Below are 15,319 nucleotides of genomic sequence, written 5' to 3' on the forward strand. Positions count from 1 at the left end.
TCAAGTCCAATTCGGCAGCCTGCGCAAGATATATTCTGTTCAACATCACCACTTCTGATATCAAGGCACGGCAGGCGATGGCAGTCATGTATCGTAGGACCTCTTTATCAAACTATCTTGGTTTGTTCTCATGTCCCGAACATCACTGGTGATAAATCTTCAATACTTCCTAGTGTTGCAGGAGGGCTACTATCAAAAGGATGAGCCATGGAGGCATTGATACCGTCATGTTCGCGAGGATTTATTCCGATGAACGGCAAGGTCAAAGTCTAGACGAAAATAACTGGTGACACGAAATATATCTTTTCCACGTTGACATTCAGATTGGGGTCCAGGAACTGCAAGATCATCTGTGTCCATCTTAATAAATAGACTTGCTAGTACCAAGTGGAGTGGAGGTCGGCAGCAATATATTCCCGCACAGACACGAAGTTGGTAAACTCGACAAGCGCCATAAGCGCATGGAGTATGAAGTGTTAAGTTGCCCCTTTTCCGCACAAAATCAATTGTTGATACATGCTTTCGACCAGTATTTCAAATCAATGTTTGTTAGCGAACCAGGAGATATCTATAGGCCCTCAATTTAAATTCAAGGACTTTCGATGCAGAAAAGACATTAGGATGTGAGATATAGGATACACTGCCAGCACCCTGACTCTATAAATCATAGGGATGGTGAGATTATGGTATCAGCATCAACAGATCCAGATAATCTGTACAGGTAATGTGAGAGAACATATTCAGCTTCAATGCAGTAAACTATACAGCTACGCCTTCAAAATCTCTTTGGTAGAGATAAATTAGCCCTAAACAAAGCTTATCCGCGATGCATCACAGAATACTCGGAGCAATCTCTGATCAAAGCCACACTTAACCTCATTCCCTGTAAAATAAGTTTAAACTCATATGCATGTGAATTGAAACAGCTCCTACCATCGGGATAAACCGATCCCGAAGTGACGTGCATTTTGCCGTTTCCAAATAACGAAGAGGGATATATGCGTATCTATTTAGATATACCCACAACCTTCTCTAAGGCAACATAATTCTCAATATTCTCCGGGACGACATCAGCTACTTTTAGAACATCAATCACCCCTTCAACAATAGGCTTATCAACGCCTCTCGTTCCATCCTTGACAAACCGTACATCTCTAAGCCATTCTCTAGCATCTTCCTCAATATACGTGCAACCTAGTTCACCCGTGCCTAGCAATTTGACAACCTGCTCTTTGTCGGCCTCGAAGGCAGCAATACCGTTATCCAGGGCATCGAAAAGTTGAGTGAGTCGCTCATCTTGCGCTGGGGAAGGAAATGTAGAAGTTGAAGCAGCAATGTGCCATGAAGGCCAGGGAGTGAAGATCTCTCCGATTTTCTTTAGAGGAGGGTTTGAATTGATTTCCGATGGGTGGAAGTAAGGCTTCGTAGTGAATTGTTCCCACATGAAGAAATCGGCGGATGGGGATGGAGTGGCTGAAGGGGTTAAAGAATTGTACCCAGTAACTCCATCCCGCAGTGAGGGAAAGGGTCCCAGAACAACTGGTCTAAGTGGTGATGAGGTTGACGACCAGTTTTGCTGTTGGGCTAGAACAAATGACATGATATGAGAACCGCTAGAGAGGTGATGATTCGTTAGCCCTTAGATAATATAATAAGAAATGGACACCGTTATATCAAACAATTTTTGTTCAGATGGGCTACTAACCTCCCCAATCGGCTTACTCCAACACGCCCTCCTTTCAAGTCGCTCACCCCATTAATCTCCGTTCGATTCCTTCCTGACACGATAGCCCATCTCAGTGGGGTTTCTACCCATTGTCCTACCATTTTATACCCCCCATCTACGTCACCATTCTCCAATTGCGTTTTACCAACTAACCCGGCCACCCAGCCTTCAGTTAATCCGATGCCAATATCAATTTCATTTTCGCGCAGGGAGGTTATCATATGTCCTGTCCCAGAAGGAAATGGTTTGATGGTCACTTTGAATGGGAGGGAGGGGATGAACGACTTGAGAGCAAGGTGAAGAGGGGTTAGGTAGTGCTCTGCACATTTTATCTGACATTATCAGCACGTAAATAATGCATGACGGCGGGGGTTGGCGTTTTAACGGAATAACAATAGTGCCCGAGAATTTGGCAGAAATTGCGTCAGGGATTATACTTAACTTACCTGGCACAAAGCCAATTCTAATAGTGTCTCTTGACGAAGCCATGGACTGCAAGATATAATGGTAAGGTGCAGTATAGGGGGAATGATGCTAAAGTGGTTGCAGAGAATTGCCTTTGCATGTTGTGAAGCTATGGGTTCAAATGAGGGGATCTGGGACGGAGCTAACCGTGGGGAACCTGGTGCCTATTTAATCAATCTAATATCGTTATGTCATCCCCGCTCAAATCCGCTAAGATTTTCATAGCAGGGATGTTAATTTGGGATAATTAGCAATCACTGATTACCGCAGATTGGTATGAAATATCCTTAGCCTGATACTGCTTGCGTCTAATTAAGAGAGGGCATATGGCCATTAAATTTTATATAAAGGTCTAACTAACATTCAATATGACAGACAGAAACTGTCAAGAAAATGGGGAAAACAGAAGACATAGAAAACTATATAAAATGGAAAGGAGAACGCCAGGTCTATTTATGAGTAACATGTCAACATATTAAACCTGCAAGCCACAAAGATAAACCTCCCAAATAGCTAACTATGACAATCGTACATCGGTATCCTTCATCCTCCACCTACCATCGCCATGATCAAACCTGCTAGTGGCCACAATCCGGTCAACATCAAGTTTTGCTGGAATTCCATTCCCGAACATCCAATATTGTACACCAAGGTAGCAGTCACAGATGCATTGCAAAATCGCACAAAGACGAAAAGCCCATGGGACTGAATCGGCATCGTAAAAGAAATATCCCATCTTCATTGCGTCTCCAAGAATCCACGACGCGAGCACGGAGACACGAAAGCCTTTGCAGGATTGCGCACGTTGGTTAGATATTATCTGTGGCACTGGGAGGAATGCTTCCACGCTTAATCCCGCAAAGCCAAGAAGTGCAATATAGGATTGCGATCGCGAGATGGGGCGGAGAAAGACGTGGATGATAAAGAGGGATGTGACGAAATAGGAGAGGAATGTCCAGTAGCTGCAAATTATAGCATAAGCAAACAAGTTTCAGGCCAAGTGATTATCGAATTTTATAGGCGTCGAAAAAAAACTCAAATGACGGAGATGAATCTTGAAGAACGGATGATAAAACGATTACGAGAGTAACGTACGGCCTATTAGCTCTCCACTGCCAAAAGTTATATGGTCTCGAGAAGCCCGCAGACAGACCACCTGCCGATTGCCCACTAAACGGTAGATGTTCAATCCCGTCCTTTATCCCAGTTGGCGCTCGATTATCCAGGGCCACTTTTAGCAAAACCAATTGTACTCCGATCATGATGATTGCTTGATAGAGGAGCGTGGGCGAATAATAAGCGCCAAACCAGTAAAACACTCTAAAGTACAAAACGTTAGACCAGGGAAATGAGCCTCTGGGGCCAAAGGAGAAGAACGGGAATGGGCCAAGGGGAAAGTAGGCAACACACTTTAATATCGAAGCCACAAGCATTATCAATGGAATATCCAGCGAAAATCCAGCAGAACTTTTCGTCCTATGTATGCTATATATTTGGTCTGAATACGACGTGAGGGGCGAGAGGACGAGGCTGCCAAAAAGTTTCATGTCAGAAATTAAGTATTTAGAATTATATCCTCGGGGTTTTGCAGGGTGCGTACAAAACTGACGCCCCATAGTCAAAGATAAGCGTGGTAAGCCACATTATGTCCCTTCCGCCGTTATTCGTTCGATATCGTTGCTAAAATTTGCGCTTCCTGTTGACGTTTTGAAATCCTCCTTTTTAACACCGAGGCCGTCGTCGTGCAATGCGACTCAATTGGTGTAGGTTTCAGGATATTGGGTTCATTTCTGTGGAAATAAGAACCGAACGAGGGATCGGGCAACTCTTTAAGGAGCCGTAAAAGATTTTCACGGAATGAACAGCAAATATGCAGAACCACAGGGCTTTTGTGAAGTGAGGGGAATGGGGGTTTTAAGGATTGAGGCTTTTAAGGATTGAGGCTTTTGTCGAGTATCAGAAAGGTCCCGGATTGGGATCATCGATCCAGATCCGCTTCCTCCGAGTATGCGGGTCACGGAGCTTTCGAGGTATGCATACAAGAGAAGTCGGGTAGTGGTCTGCGGGTTGGGGTCAATCTTTACGTGTAGCAGGGAATCGAAGGGATTTATCCATCCGTTATAAGCATGTTTTACAGCTGATTTGAAGTTATTCCCGTTATTACAAATCGGACGAAGATAACTAATGTCCCATGGATGCGATGGGGCTGCCGTAATTAGCGCGTTAAGTTAAACGCTTATTACATAATATATTAGCTAATAACTAACTAACTAACTAGTTAACTAACTAACGTAATTCCACACCGAGTCGGCCACCAAATTTCTCCACCTACTAATTTAACTGCTCATTCAATTCAACGCGCAATTATGCCACCAAAATGCAAGAAAAACTCTTCAAATTCAGTTGAGCAAGAGGGGAGGATTGAACTCGCGATAAAATCTATTCGAAATGATGAAAAGCTCTCAATTCGTGAAGCTGCAAAGCTATTTAATGTGCCTAGGTCTACTCTTCAAGATCACCTCAAGCACCGGCCCTCACGGGTGAATTTACGCACAAACTCTCACAAATTATCTGCTGCTGAAGAGGATAGCCTAGTTGAATGGGTGCTGGACCAAGCTAAACGAGGATTTCCCCCCCGGCCGGCATTTGTTGAAGATATTGCTAATTATCTTCTTACCTTACGGAATTCCACTGCCTCCACTACCTCCCCCCCTCGGGTCAGCAAGAACTGGATTTCAAGGCTGATTAAATGTTGTACAGAGCTCCGAAGCCGCTATTCCAGATGCTATAATCATGACCGGGCCAAGTGTGAAGATCAGCAGGTTATAAAGGATTGGTTTAAGACCTTAGGAGATACAATTGCTGAGCATGGGATTGTGCCAGAGGATATATACAACTTTGATGAGACTGGCTTTGCTATGGGGCTCTGTGCCACTACTAAGGTCATTACTAGCAGTGAGCACTATGGCAGAGCAAAGCTCCTACAGCCTGGAAACTGTGAATGGGTGACTGTAATTGAATCAGTCAACGCGTCAGGATGGGCTCTACCTCCCTATCTCATCCTCAAAGGCCAGGGCTTGTTGGAAGATTGGTTTGAAGGCCTTCCAGAAGGCTGGAGGCTAGATGTCAGTCCAAATGGCTGGACTACTGATGAAATAGGCCTGAGATGGCTTCAACGGGTGTTTATTCCAGCAGCAGATCCTCGCAGAGTTGGCAGATCTATCCTTCTTATCCTGGATGGGCACGGCAGTCACCTTACCCCAGAATTTGACCAAATCTGCAAGGATAATGCTATAATATGCCTTTGCATGCCGCCTCATTCCTCTCACCTTCTGCAGCCACTAGATGTGGGTGTTTTTTCAGTTTTAGAGTGAGTGTACGGAGATCTAGTTCAGCAGCGAATGCGGCTTGGATTTAATGCCATTCAGAAGGCAGATTTCCTAGATGCCTACCCTGCAGCACGCGCTGCAGCCTTCAAACCTCAGACTATTCAAAATGGCTTCAAGGCAACTGGAATAGTGCCCTTTCAGCCTGACTACGTCCTCCAGCAGCTGGATATTCAACTACGGACCCTACCCCACCACGCAGCAGCTCTAGCAATTCAATCATGTCCTGGGTGCTTCAAACACCTAGTAATCCCCAGCAATTACACTGGCAGGCGAATAAGATCAAGGGCTTAGTGGAGGGTCAGCCTCAAGGCTTTGTGGAAGGTTTTGACCAAATTATCAAGGCCTGTGAATATGAAATGGTCAGTGCCACAATTATGAAGAAGCAATACCAGGATATATTCAACACCAATGAGATAGAGAAGCAAAAGCGCAAGAGATCTAGGCGCCGAATTGGGCAGGAAGTAGGAGGTTTAACTAGTGAAGAAGTTCAAAGTCTTCTAGTAGGCCCTATAGAGCCTGCAGAGCCTGTTGAACAGCCAGTTATTCAATCCTTCAAGCCTTCAGCTGCTGAGCCCGCAGCACGCGTACGAGCGCCATGAAGATGCAGCCATTGTGGAATGCTTGGGCATACAAGACTAAGATGCCCTCAACCAAGTGTAATTTAATTTAATTTAATTGAGCTTTGTTGCGTTGAGATAATTTGAATTAAAAACTACCTAGTTGGGATACAGTGAATTTGCTGGCCGACTCAGTGTGGTGGCCGACTCGGTGTGGAATTACGTTAACTAGTTAGTTATACAATTAATGTAATCAATAAGTGAGCGAATCATATAAGTGAGTGAACCACTTCCCACTCTCTGGACAATGAGAATGTCTTCAAAGCTTCAACTATAAAGAAAAACTAGCAAATTACATTATAAATTAATTTCTATACACTTAGAGCATGTATGGGCAGTATGCCCAATAATCCCACAGACACTACACCATGATGCTGCATGTTTTTGTGGTCATGACTCAGCAGTCTCAACTATCCTCTGCTTCCATCCATTGACCCTTCATACATGATTCAAGCCTTCTTCAACCCTCAAAGCACTCTCTTGAGCTACATATGTACGGCCTCTTTCTCACTTTCTCTTTTGTTTGGCATTTTGAGCTCTTAACTCTCTGTTTTCAGCTGCTAGAATAGCAGTACTGTGCATTGCCATTTGACATCTCTTGACCAGCTGACTTAGGGCACGATTGATTGGACTGAGTGGGCTCTGCATATGGTGCTTGATATATCCTTTAACTTTCTCAGCCTGCTGCTCCAATTGGCATACATTATGTGGTGTGACTGTCACCCAGGAGGTCTGGGAGCTGTGGAAGGTCCCTGGGGGGATGAGGGTATACATAATGATATTAAGCTGCAAGAGAACCTGCTCAGGATCATACAGAACCAGTCCAGCAGCTCTAAAGCTGCTCTTGATGTTGCTCTCAGTCAGGGCCTGCATCTGAGCTGCAGGATAGAGACTCAGAAACTTCTTCTTGTCAATATGATTGATCTCAAGCCACATTTAGTTTTTCACCTGCTGTCTGTACACAGTTTTCAGGGGTGAGAAGCAGCCAACATCCAATGGCTGAAGAAGATGGGAGGAATGTGATGACATGTAGAGGGCAATGATCTGATTCTCAGTGCAAAATTGATCAAATTCAGCTGAGACATGACTTTGATGCCAGTCTAGAATCAACAGTCAATATCTGCTCTTCATACAGGGTAGAGTCTCCTTGTTGAACACCTCTTTCAGTCAGTACAAGCCCAGCTGATCAGTGGTCCAGTCATTCTCACTGACTTCAATCACCCAGTCATGTGGTAGCCCTTCTGTCTCATACTAGCAGAATTGATGCATCTTTTCTTTGAGAATAATTATTGTATGCAAGGCTCAGCCAGTTGCATTGACTTCAGCAGTAAAAGTCATCTATTCTCAATCTTCAGACTGTACAAGCTTGGGATTCTCAGCTCTTTCAGATCCAGTCATCATCCTGGCAGTCTCAATTACACTCATCTGAAACCCTGTCTTATCAAAGTTGTAGATATCATCTTTCAGAATCCTATACTTCACAATAGTGTTTCATACAAGCCTAAACCACTCATGGATAACCTCAGAATCCTCACATAGAGCTTATTGATAATTGTACTTGCGTGAGAACTTGGATTTCAGCTCATCATGGCACTTGACAAAGTTTCATACCCAGCATTCACTCACTGTGAGTAGGGGGTTGGATTCTCAACTGGCAAGAAGGAGATTGGCCATTTCTTGTACAGCTGCAACTTGAGAAGGCTGACCTTGCTCATCCATGGCCAGAATCCATTGAACAAGAGATTCTTCCTCTGTAAGACTAAGTTTCCAGTTCTTTGGGGGTGTGTCAACACATGCCATATGACTATGTATGTGATGAGTTAAAGTTGCATAAGAGACTTCATATAGCTTTGCTGCAGCTTGTACACTTGAAATTTGATCATTTTTAAGTGTTTGAATGGCTAAAAGAAGCCTTCCTTCCTGAGTAGAGACTTTATTTTTTTGTGTGATTGACATTTTTGATGCAGAGCATTTCTCATTGTATGAAGGGTGAGAAGTGGTTCACTCGCTTATATGGTTCGCTCGCTTATTGATTACATTATCCCTGCCAAGCTAGCTCCCCAGTCTTGGCTTGGCTTCAGCCTCGAAACGTGTCTATATCAACCTCATCTCTTTTATAACTATGCAACAAAGGGCAACTCCAATCATGGGATGTGAGTGGTCCTGGGTTGCTGGTGGTATACGTGATTTGTGATCTGGGATTTACGACTTGATACTTTAACCAAAATATACATCACATTCCATACATCCAAATCACACATTAGCATGCAAATGGAAGTTCGAGGCTTTCCGGACGAAAGGGAGGACGAAGTTATCGATTACTTTGATGGCACGTTGGTAGGGAGATCTAGGATAGAAATACTGAATGGGACTGTAGATGAAAATGGCGTTTAGCATTGATTGTTTCGTCTTTATATAACAGCCAGAGTGCTTAGTTACCCGACTGCAGTGAAAAGCATCTGAAACCTTTGGACCTCCTTAAAGGCATTCACAAAGTCCCCCTTTGGGCATTCTAAGCTGTTGATTCCCTGTCCAAGCAAAAATTCCGTTGTCACGTCGATGACCAATCTATAGAACAGATCCATCAAGTCAAATCCCTCTCCGGCACGGGGGAACAGACTCATCATGACTTTCGACGCTCGAAGATATCCAAATCACTGACTCGATTCTTGATGAACATAGGCCGAATTAAGCTCCTGCTAGCCGACCATTTCTTCCCGTCTGAAGTGAAGATACTCTCACCCAGAAATGGAGACCACATACGATGGAACTCGTGCCCTTGCAATAGTCTGCAAATTTACATGTCATGGTGGCCTTGATATGCTCGGGCTCACGGGTAAGAAAGCAACGCTGGTTTCCCCTTAAAATTCACCTCGAAGCAATTAGGGCATGCGGCAGTTCCAAATTCGTCAAGACTGTCATTAAAATTTCCTAGCAAGTTATTATTTCTCAATGCGTTTCCGGTCTCCAGCACCAATTTCAGAACTTGTAGATCGTCAGATACAGTTCATTTTCTCAGTATTTCATGGGAAGAGAGAAGAGGGAGACAAGCTCACGCGTAATAAAAGGTTATTGGAGGAGACTGGAGTGTGGATTCCGCCTGCAGCCTCCACCCTCCCATTGTAGAAGAACTGCCTGGTAATCCTCAGCAAAGGAAAGACAACCAAATCCCGGGAATTAGCAACAGGGCGAGGTAGATGAAGTTGGTTTTCTGGGTCATTGTGAATGCTTGCCCGGATCATGACGCCCTCCGTGACGAACAGGAATGGCAAGGAATTTATAGCATGGTGATGCGGAGAAGGTGGCTCTGAATATGGAATTTCTGGTTCATAGGAATTAATAGCGACACCTGATACTAGAAAGCATGCCAAAGCTACCGGCAATGCCCTAGACAGCTTGGCCAAAACGACAAAACGTTGCAACGCCTGGAAGTTGTTAAAGGGCCTTACCCTATTTATTTAGTTAATACCATCCAAAGGATGCATGGTGGGGAGGGGAATAAGGAAGGGTGTTCTTGTCGGCCATAAATTAGAGGTGACCCATGCAAGTCCAAATTAACCAGTAGTTAATGAAGTGTCTCTCGCTGAGGTTCTCTCTGATGGTACATATATCTCAAAGCACCATGATCCAGGGAAGCGGTTTCAACCGTAAAGCAGAGCCGAGTTTCCAAGCATAAGCACTAGAGGACTAGTTGAATCAGAGTCTGTGACAAGCTTTAACAGCGACGTCCTTAATCTATATAGTTGAACACACCAGGATACCGAGGTCACTCAGCTACCTGCGGCATGGCATGATTGAAACGTTTTCATAAGTATGGACATGTATGCATAATGCTCTGATTTAAAGAAGTCATTTCCTGACTGGTGTCATTATGAATTGACATAAAATTGGATTCACGATCTACTCCAGATAGAGCGCAGCAATTAGAGGCGCTCCTCTACATCATCCCCACCCAAGTTGAGCATGTAAAGGGATGGAGGCCACGATCTGCTTTTGCAATGTAAAATCTGCAATCTGGAAAGATATATGCAAGTTCTCTCACGTCTAGCGACTGATGCTCAGTTGCTAATATTGCGACCCTCCGATCATTGATCCTCCGTGCAGGGACACACATTGCTCTCGAGAGCCCTAGTTTTGAAGGGAATGATGAAAAAGTGCCAGGAAGGAAAATGGGTAACACACACCGAAAAAAGTAATTATAGGCATTATATTTTCTCTTTTGCATTGGGATGAACACTGAGATATGAAAGGAATAAGTGAAAAGGACATAATGAAATGGAAACGTAAGATATAGAATCTATACAAAATATCACAAAAAGGGAGGCTAAAGAAACGCTATCGATGACATGTTACTCAACGGAATCCGATACGGGAGAGTGACTGAATCATCAGCATGCCTAGAAGAGCCGTGTAAAAGGCGAATTAAGAAAAATCCACTTTCCATAAGTTTCCAATAGATACGCCAGGATTCTTGACCACAGCAAAGGCAGCCTTCCCGCCTTGTTGAGCATGCCATTGCAAACTCGCTTTGCGGGACCCAGTCTGAACCCCTTCCTCAAGGACAAGGACAGTCGATTTTGCCTCCCACGCATCTGGAGCGCCAACAACGATGATTTTTTCCACACGCACCCCCGCCATTGTCTTCAGGTACTGTGCGCTTTTGGGCCCCTTAGTCCCGATACTTCTGGACGTCAATGTCGACCCAGAGAACGAGAAGTGGAGGTGAATGTAAGCGCCATCCTGATAGTCAAATGTTTCACCGTCATCAACGTACAGTGTTCCTTCAGCTTGGCCGTTCTTGTCTAGTGTAATGAAGAGGGTGTATGGGTCCCATTTCATCAGTCCGCTGCTCCTGCGAGGTCGATCTTTGCGTGGGATGATATGGCCACCTTGCACCAGGAGAGGAATTTTTTCTAACGGAGCTTGTACGGTGTGTTTCTTCCCAGCGCCCTGATATATGGTGTAGTCGAAATAATCGTAGTAATTTTCGTCATCGGCAAGGTAGATATCCGTGCTGGTGGCGCCCTCAGCCACAATTGGCTTGGCAAGCAGTCCCGTGGACCCCAAATACAATTGATCATCAATAGCGAAGCCCGCTTCATCATCGGGGTGAACATAATATTGAGGGCGAACGATGGGGGAACCGTCAACAGAAGCCTGTTGGAAAGCGGTATACCATGCCGGGAGTAGCTGGTATCTTAGTTGTAGAGCTTGAGTGATGATACTCATATATGGCTCTCCGGCTAAATACGGCTCACGTCTGCGCGTGTCAATGTGCGCATGGGCACGGAAGAAGGGGTAAAATATACCAGTCTGGTACCACCTCGTAAGCAGCTCTTTGCTCGGGTTACCAAAGAAGCCACCAACATCAGCGCCCGCAAAGGGAAATCCGGCAATGCCGTTGTTGAGGATCATTGGGAATGATGCAGCAAGATGAGCCCAATCCGCCAGATTGTCACCAGTCCACATGGCTCCCATACGCTGCGTTCCAGCAAAGAAGGACCGTGTCAAAACGAATGGTCTGCGGATTTCGCCCTTTTTACGCTCTAATAGAGCGTTGTAAGTAGCGTTGATGAGCGTCATGCCGTTAAGGTTGTGCAGGTCACGATGCTCCCAACTTCCATAATGGATATTATCCTTTGGCATCGTTGTCTCTGGGCCGTTAAAGACCGACGGCTCGTTCATATCATTCCATACAAATACATTAGAATGAGTACCCTTGAATTTGTCATATTTGAAGAGCGAAGTCCACCACGATACCGCAGCCGGGTTGAAGCAATCGATCCAATACGACGACCCAGGCCAGCACCACCCGTCATATATTTTCCCTTCTTTATTTTTCACAGCCAGCTCTTGGGACTTCAACTGATCTACAATCGGATAGTTTGCTTCGTTTTTGATGTGAGGATCGATAATTACAACGAGTTTGCGTTCCGAATCATCGAGCTGCTTCTGCATGCCATCCGGATCCGGGAAAGTGTGAGGATCCCAAGTAAAGTATTTCTTTTGGTCAGTATATTCAATGTCGAGCCAGATGACATCGTAAGGGATTTGATACAAGTCAAATTTCCTATCAACGTCTCTCACATCTTCATCAGTTACGTAGTTCCAGCGACATTGATGGTATCCGATCGCAAAATGTTGGGGTAGTTGGGTGAAACCGGTGAGTTCACCATATTTCTTGCTGAGCGCATGAGGTGTTGGGCCTAAGAACACAAAAACATCGAGAAGACCAGTTTCTGAGAACCAATGAGTTTGTGTGCTAATTTTACCCGTCACGCCGAGTGCGAGAGGATTTGTTGAAGCCTCGGTTTTGATAATGTCGACCCAAGTCTCTGCGGCGTTCAACCACAGCACACCCACAGTGGACCCTTTGCGATGCGCTTGCATAAAAGGGATGGATCCATAAAGTGTCATTGGGCTATTCAGTTCATACTCAAACACATCGCTGTTGTACAAACGGTACGGCTCAGTGTGCTGCCCATAGCCACCCCTGAAAGTAAGAGTTAGAAGGTCATGAAGCACGACGGAAATTTTTGTTTTCTTTAAAAAAAAAAAAAAAGAAAGAAACGAAAGAAGAGCTTACCTCGTCTCTTTTAGAGAAAGGGAATCAGCATGCTCCGGAATTCCAAACACATGCTTGTATCCAGGGAAAGAAATATCCAAACCAACACTCTCGGGGCCTCTTGGTTTTGAATCGATATTTCCACCAAATGATTCTTCCCACCAACTGCTGTTATCTGCATCGTCCTGTAGCGTCGATTCCTTATCATTTCCCTCGGGTTTCTCAACCTTAGGTCTCCAATGCTCGATGTTCAAGAGTCCCTTGTCGTTGAGTTGCACGTGTGTTTCGCCATCCCTTTGGAAGTGCACTTCGAAAGGAGAGTGTCTGATAACCGCCTGAAACTTCTTGTCGGGCCCATAACTGACCGTCGTAACGCCAGCTTCAGTCCCCTTGACAATTTCAGCCGAAGAGCTCAGCTCCAATCCTCCAACAATTGCCCACTTCGAAGCTTCATTATAACGTTCCTTTCTGATATTGCTCCCATGCCGTATTTTTATATCTCCCTTCCTCCGTTTCTCTTCATCCACTGTGATCCTGGCAACTCCTGACTCCAGGAAAGATACGGTGAGAGGGAGCTTGACCTTCTTGTTGTCCTCTGTAGTCTTGAAGATGTTTCCAAGCAATTGGCCTTTAAAAATCCTGATAGAGCTGGATTCGAGTCTGTAAGGAGCAGACCATGACGAGCCTTTGTTAGAGACATAATCGGCATAGTCTCTATTTCGCTTGCAGAAGCCGGACTGTGAGCAGGTCTTGAAGTTTTCGTGCTTGACCATCTCTGGACAGAGGTAAAAGGCGTTAGAGATCCAATCTCAAGCTTGATTAATCCAAAGTAAATAATCATCAACAAACCTCCAGGAGTAACTAGACACGAAAGAATAGCCAAAAAGGCCAGACACAAGGTCCATCCAGTGGACGAAGGCGTGAACGCCGCCATGATGACGGATTCTCTGGAAACGTGGTGTACTCTCGTGGAAACTCGGCTTTTGATAACCAGACAGTTCAAGACATGTAAAATTGTAAGCAAATCTGGTAAGAAGATACCTTCACTCCCGTAGCATACAAACCCGCAGCTAGCTGGATATCAAACCTTAGACTGCGCTGGAGCCCAATTGCAACCTGGGTGTTGTTTGTATGCGGGATAGCGGAAGTCGTCTGGCAATTTCAAGGTTTGGCGAAAGTGAATGCCTCGTCTCAACATGCCTGTTTGGCACCTCCCGGCTAAGATTGCTCTGTGCGACCACGTCTCACCCCCACCGCCCTCGGCAGAATAATTTTAAAGCAACTAATTTATTTCCCCCACCAAACATATTTTTCAGCACTGAGTAACTATACAAACCACAGCCATTGAACATCCATAACAGATCTCTACGGATATTTCGGTGATACCTCTATTACACCAGCATGTCTGCCTCCGAGCAAACGTATGTTGGTGCCTTTCTGTTCCCTGTTCCTGGTTTCCCTCCTGAGCGTATGCATTAATATTTTCTGACCGCTCTCCAGTTTCATTGCTATCAAGCCCGATGGAGTCCAGGTATGATCAGCAAATAAACCCGTTATTTCCTTATATCCACCCTATCTTACAAAACGACCTTCTTGTTCATTTTGAATACTGACATTCCTCGTTCCCAGCGCGGGCTTGTTGGCCCCATCATATCCCGCTTCGAGAACCGCGGGTGAGTAGGAATTGTACCTGATGGAGAGAATACACGGGACGCAATGTTCTGATGTTCTAACGGGCCGCAGATTCAAACTTGCTGCCATCAAACTCGTCACACCCTCCAAGGAGCACCTCGAGAAGCACTATGAGGATCTCTCTAGCAAGCCTTTCTTCAACGGCCTCGTCAGCTGTTAGTATACCCCGCGATTCCCACCACAAAGGGTCGAACCATTTCTCCCGAATGACGACATTATGCTGATAATTCGTTAGATATGCTGAGTGGCCCCATCTGCGCCATGGTCTGGGAGGGCCGTAACGTCGTCAAGACTGGCCGTGGTATGTGTATACCCGATCCTTCCTTTCACCATCGATGTTCTAACTCCTGGTCAACAGCCATCCTTGGGGCAACAAACCCGGCGGACTCCGCACCGGGCACCATCCGCGGTGACTACGCAATTGTAAGTGACTAGCAAGCAACTTGAGACCCGCAGGTTTTCCGCTATAGCTCTAACCAAACTCCGTAGGACGTGGGTCGTAATGTCTGCCACGGATCCGACAGTGTCGAGAGCGCTAAGAAGGAAATTGCCCTTTGGTTCAAGCCTGAGGAGCTCGTCAAGTATGAGCAGAGCCAGGCGAACTGGATCTACGAGTAGATCTATAAACTTAGCAACTTAGCGTACCTGCCTTAAATGATGTGATGTCAGTTAATGACACGACGACAAAGAATATAGACAAATGTTTTACATCCCACAATATAAAACTCCAATTCATACCCTTTCATATAAATATCCCAACCTGACCACAACCATGGCCCAAAATCTGGCTAGAACCAAAGGTCCATTTCACATCTACCCCTTCTTGCCAAATACCTTCCCGACCCCCTTCCCCACAGGCTCAAGC

General features: G+C 45.2%; 4 protein-coding genes across 4 annotated transcripts; 1 reads left to right on the forward strand and 3 right to left on the reverse strand.

The window, feature by feature from the left end:
- Window positions 1-1,006: 1,006 nt before the first annotated feature.
- PAAG_11835 (hypothetical protein) lies at window positions 1,007-3,835 on the reverse strand (the record flags this gene model as incomplete). Its single annotated transcript, XM_015847413.1, has 7 exons — window positions 1,007-1,613; window positions 1,706-2,045; window positions 2,173-2,260; window positions 2,724-3,153; window positions 3,287-3,509; window positions 3,600-3,721; window positions 3,792-3,835. 7 exons carry the CDS (start codon window positions 3,833-3,835, stop codon window positions 1,007-1,009), a joined length of 1,854 nt encoding a protein of 617 aa, XP_015703005.1.
- A 4,615-nt stretch (window positions 3,836-8,450) lies between these two features.
- On the reverse strand, window positions 8,451-8,824 carry PAAG_04289 (hypothetical protein; the record flags this gene model as incomplete). Its single annotated transcript, XM_002793971.2, has 2 exons — window positions 8,451-8,568; window positions 8,637-8,824. 2 exons carry the CDS (start codon window positions 8,822-8,824, stop codon window positions 8,451-8,453), a joined length of 306 nt encoding a protein of 101 aa, XP_002794017.2.
- A 1,795-nt stretch (window positions 8,825-10,619) lies between these two features.
- PAAG_04290 (neutral alpha-glucosidase AB) lies at window positions 10,620-13,696 on the reverse strand (the record flags this gene model as incomplete). The annotated part of the gene is made up of 3 exons (XM_002793972.2): window positions 10,620-12,690; window positions 12,784-13,537; window positions 13,612-13,696. The coding sequence occupies 3 exons, from the start codon at window positions 13,694-13,696 to the stop codon at window positions 10,620-10,622; spliced, it is 2,910 nt and encodes a 969-aa protein (XP_002794018.1).
- Window positions 13,697-14,163: 467 nt separating this feature from the next.
- Window positions 14,164-15,072, forward strand: PAAG_04291 (nucleoside diphosphate kinase; the record flags this gene model as incomplete). The annotated part of the gene is made up of 7 exons (XM_002793973.2): window positions 14,164-14,183; window positions 14,263-14,293; window positions 14,392-14,435; window positions 14,506-14,609; window positions 14,690-14,755; window positions 14,813-14,877; window positions 14,944-15,072. The coding sequence occupies 7 exons, from the start codon at window positions 14,164-14,166 to the stop codon at window positions 15,070-15,072; spliced, it is 459 nt and encodes a 152-aa protein (XP_002794019.1).
- Between the last annotated feature and the right edge of the window lie 247 nt (window positions 15,073-15,319).

Source organism: Paracoccidioides lutzii, assembly GCF_000150705.2.
Source record: "Paracoccidioides lutzii Pb01 unplaced genomic scaffold supercont2.10, whole genome shotgun sequence".
Classification (NCBI taxonomy): domain Eukaryota; kingdom Fungi; phylum Ascomycota; class Eurotiomycetes; order Onygenales; family Ajellomycetaceae; genus Paracoccidioides; species Paracoccidioides lutzii.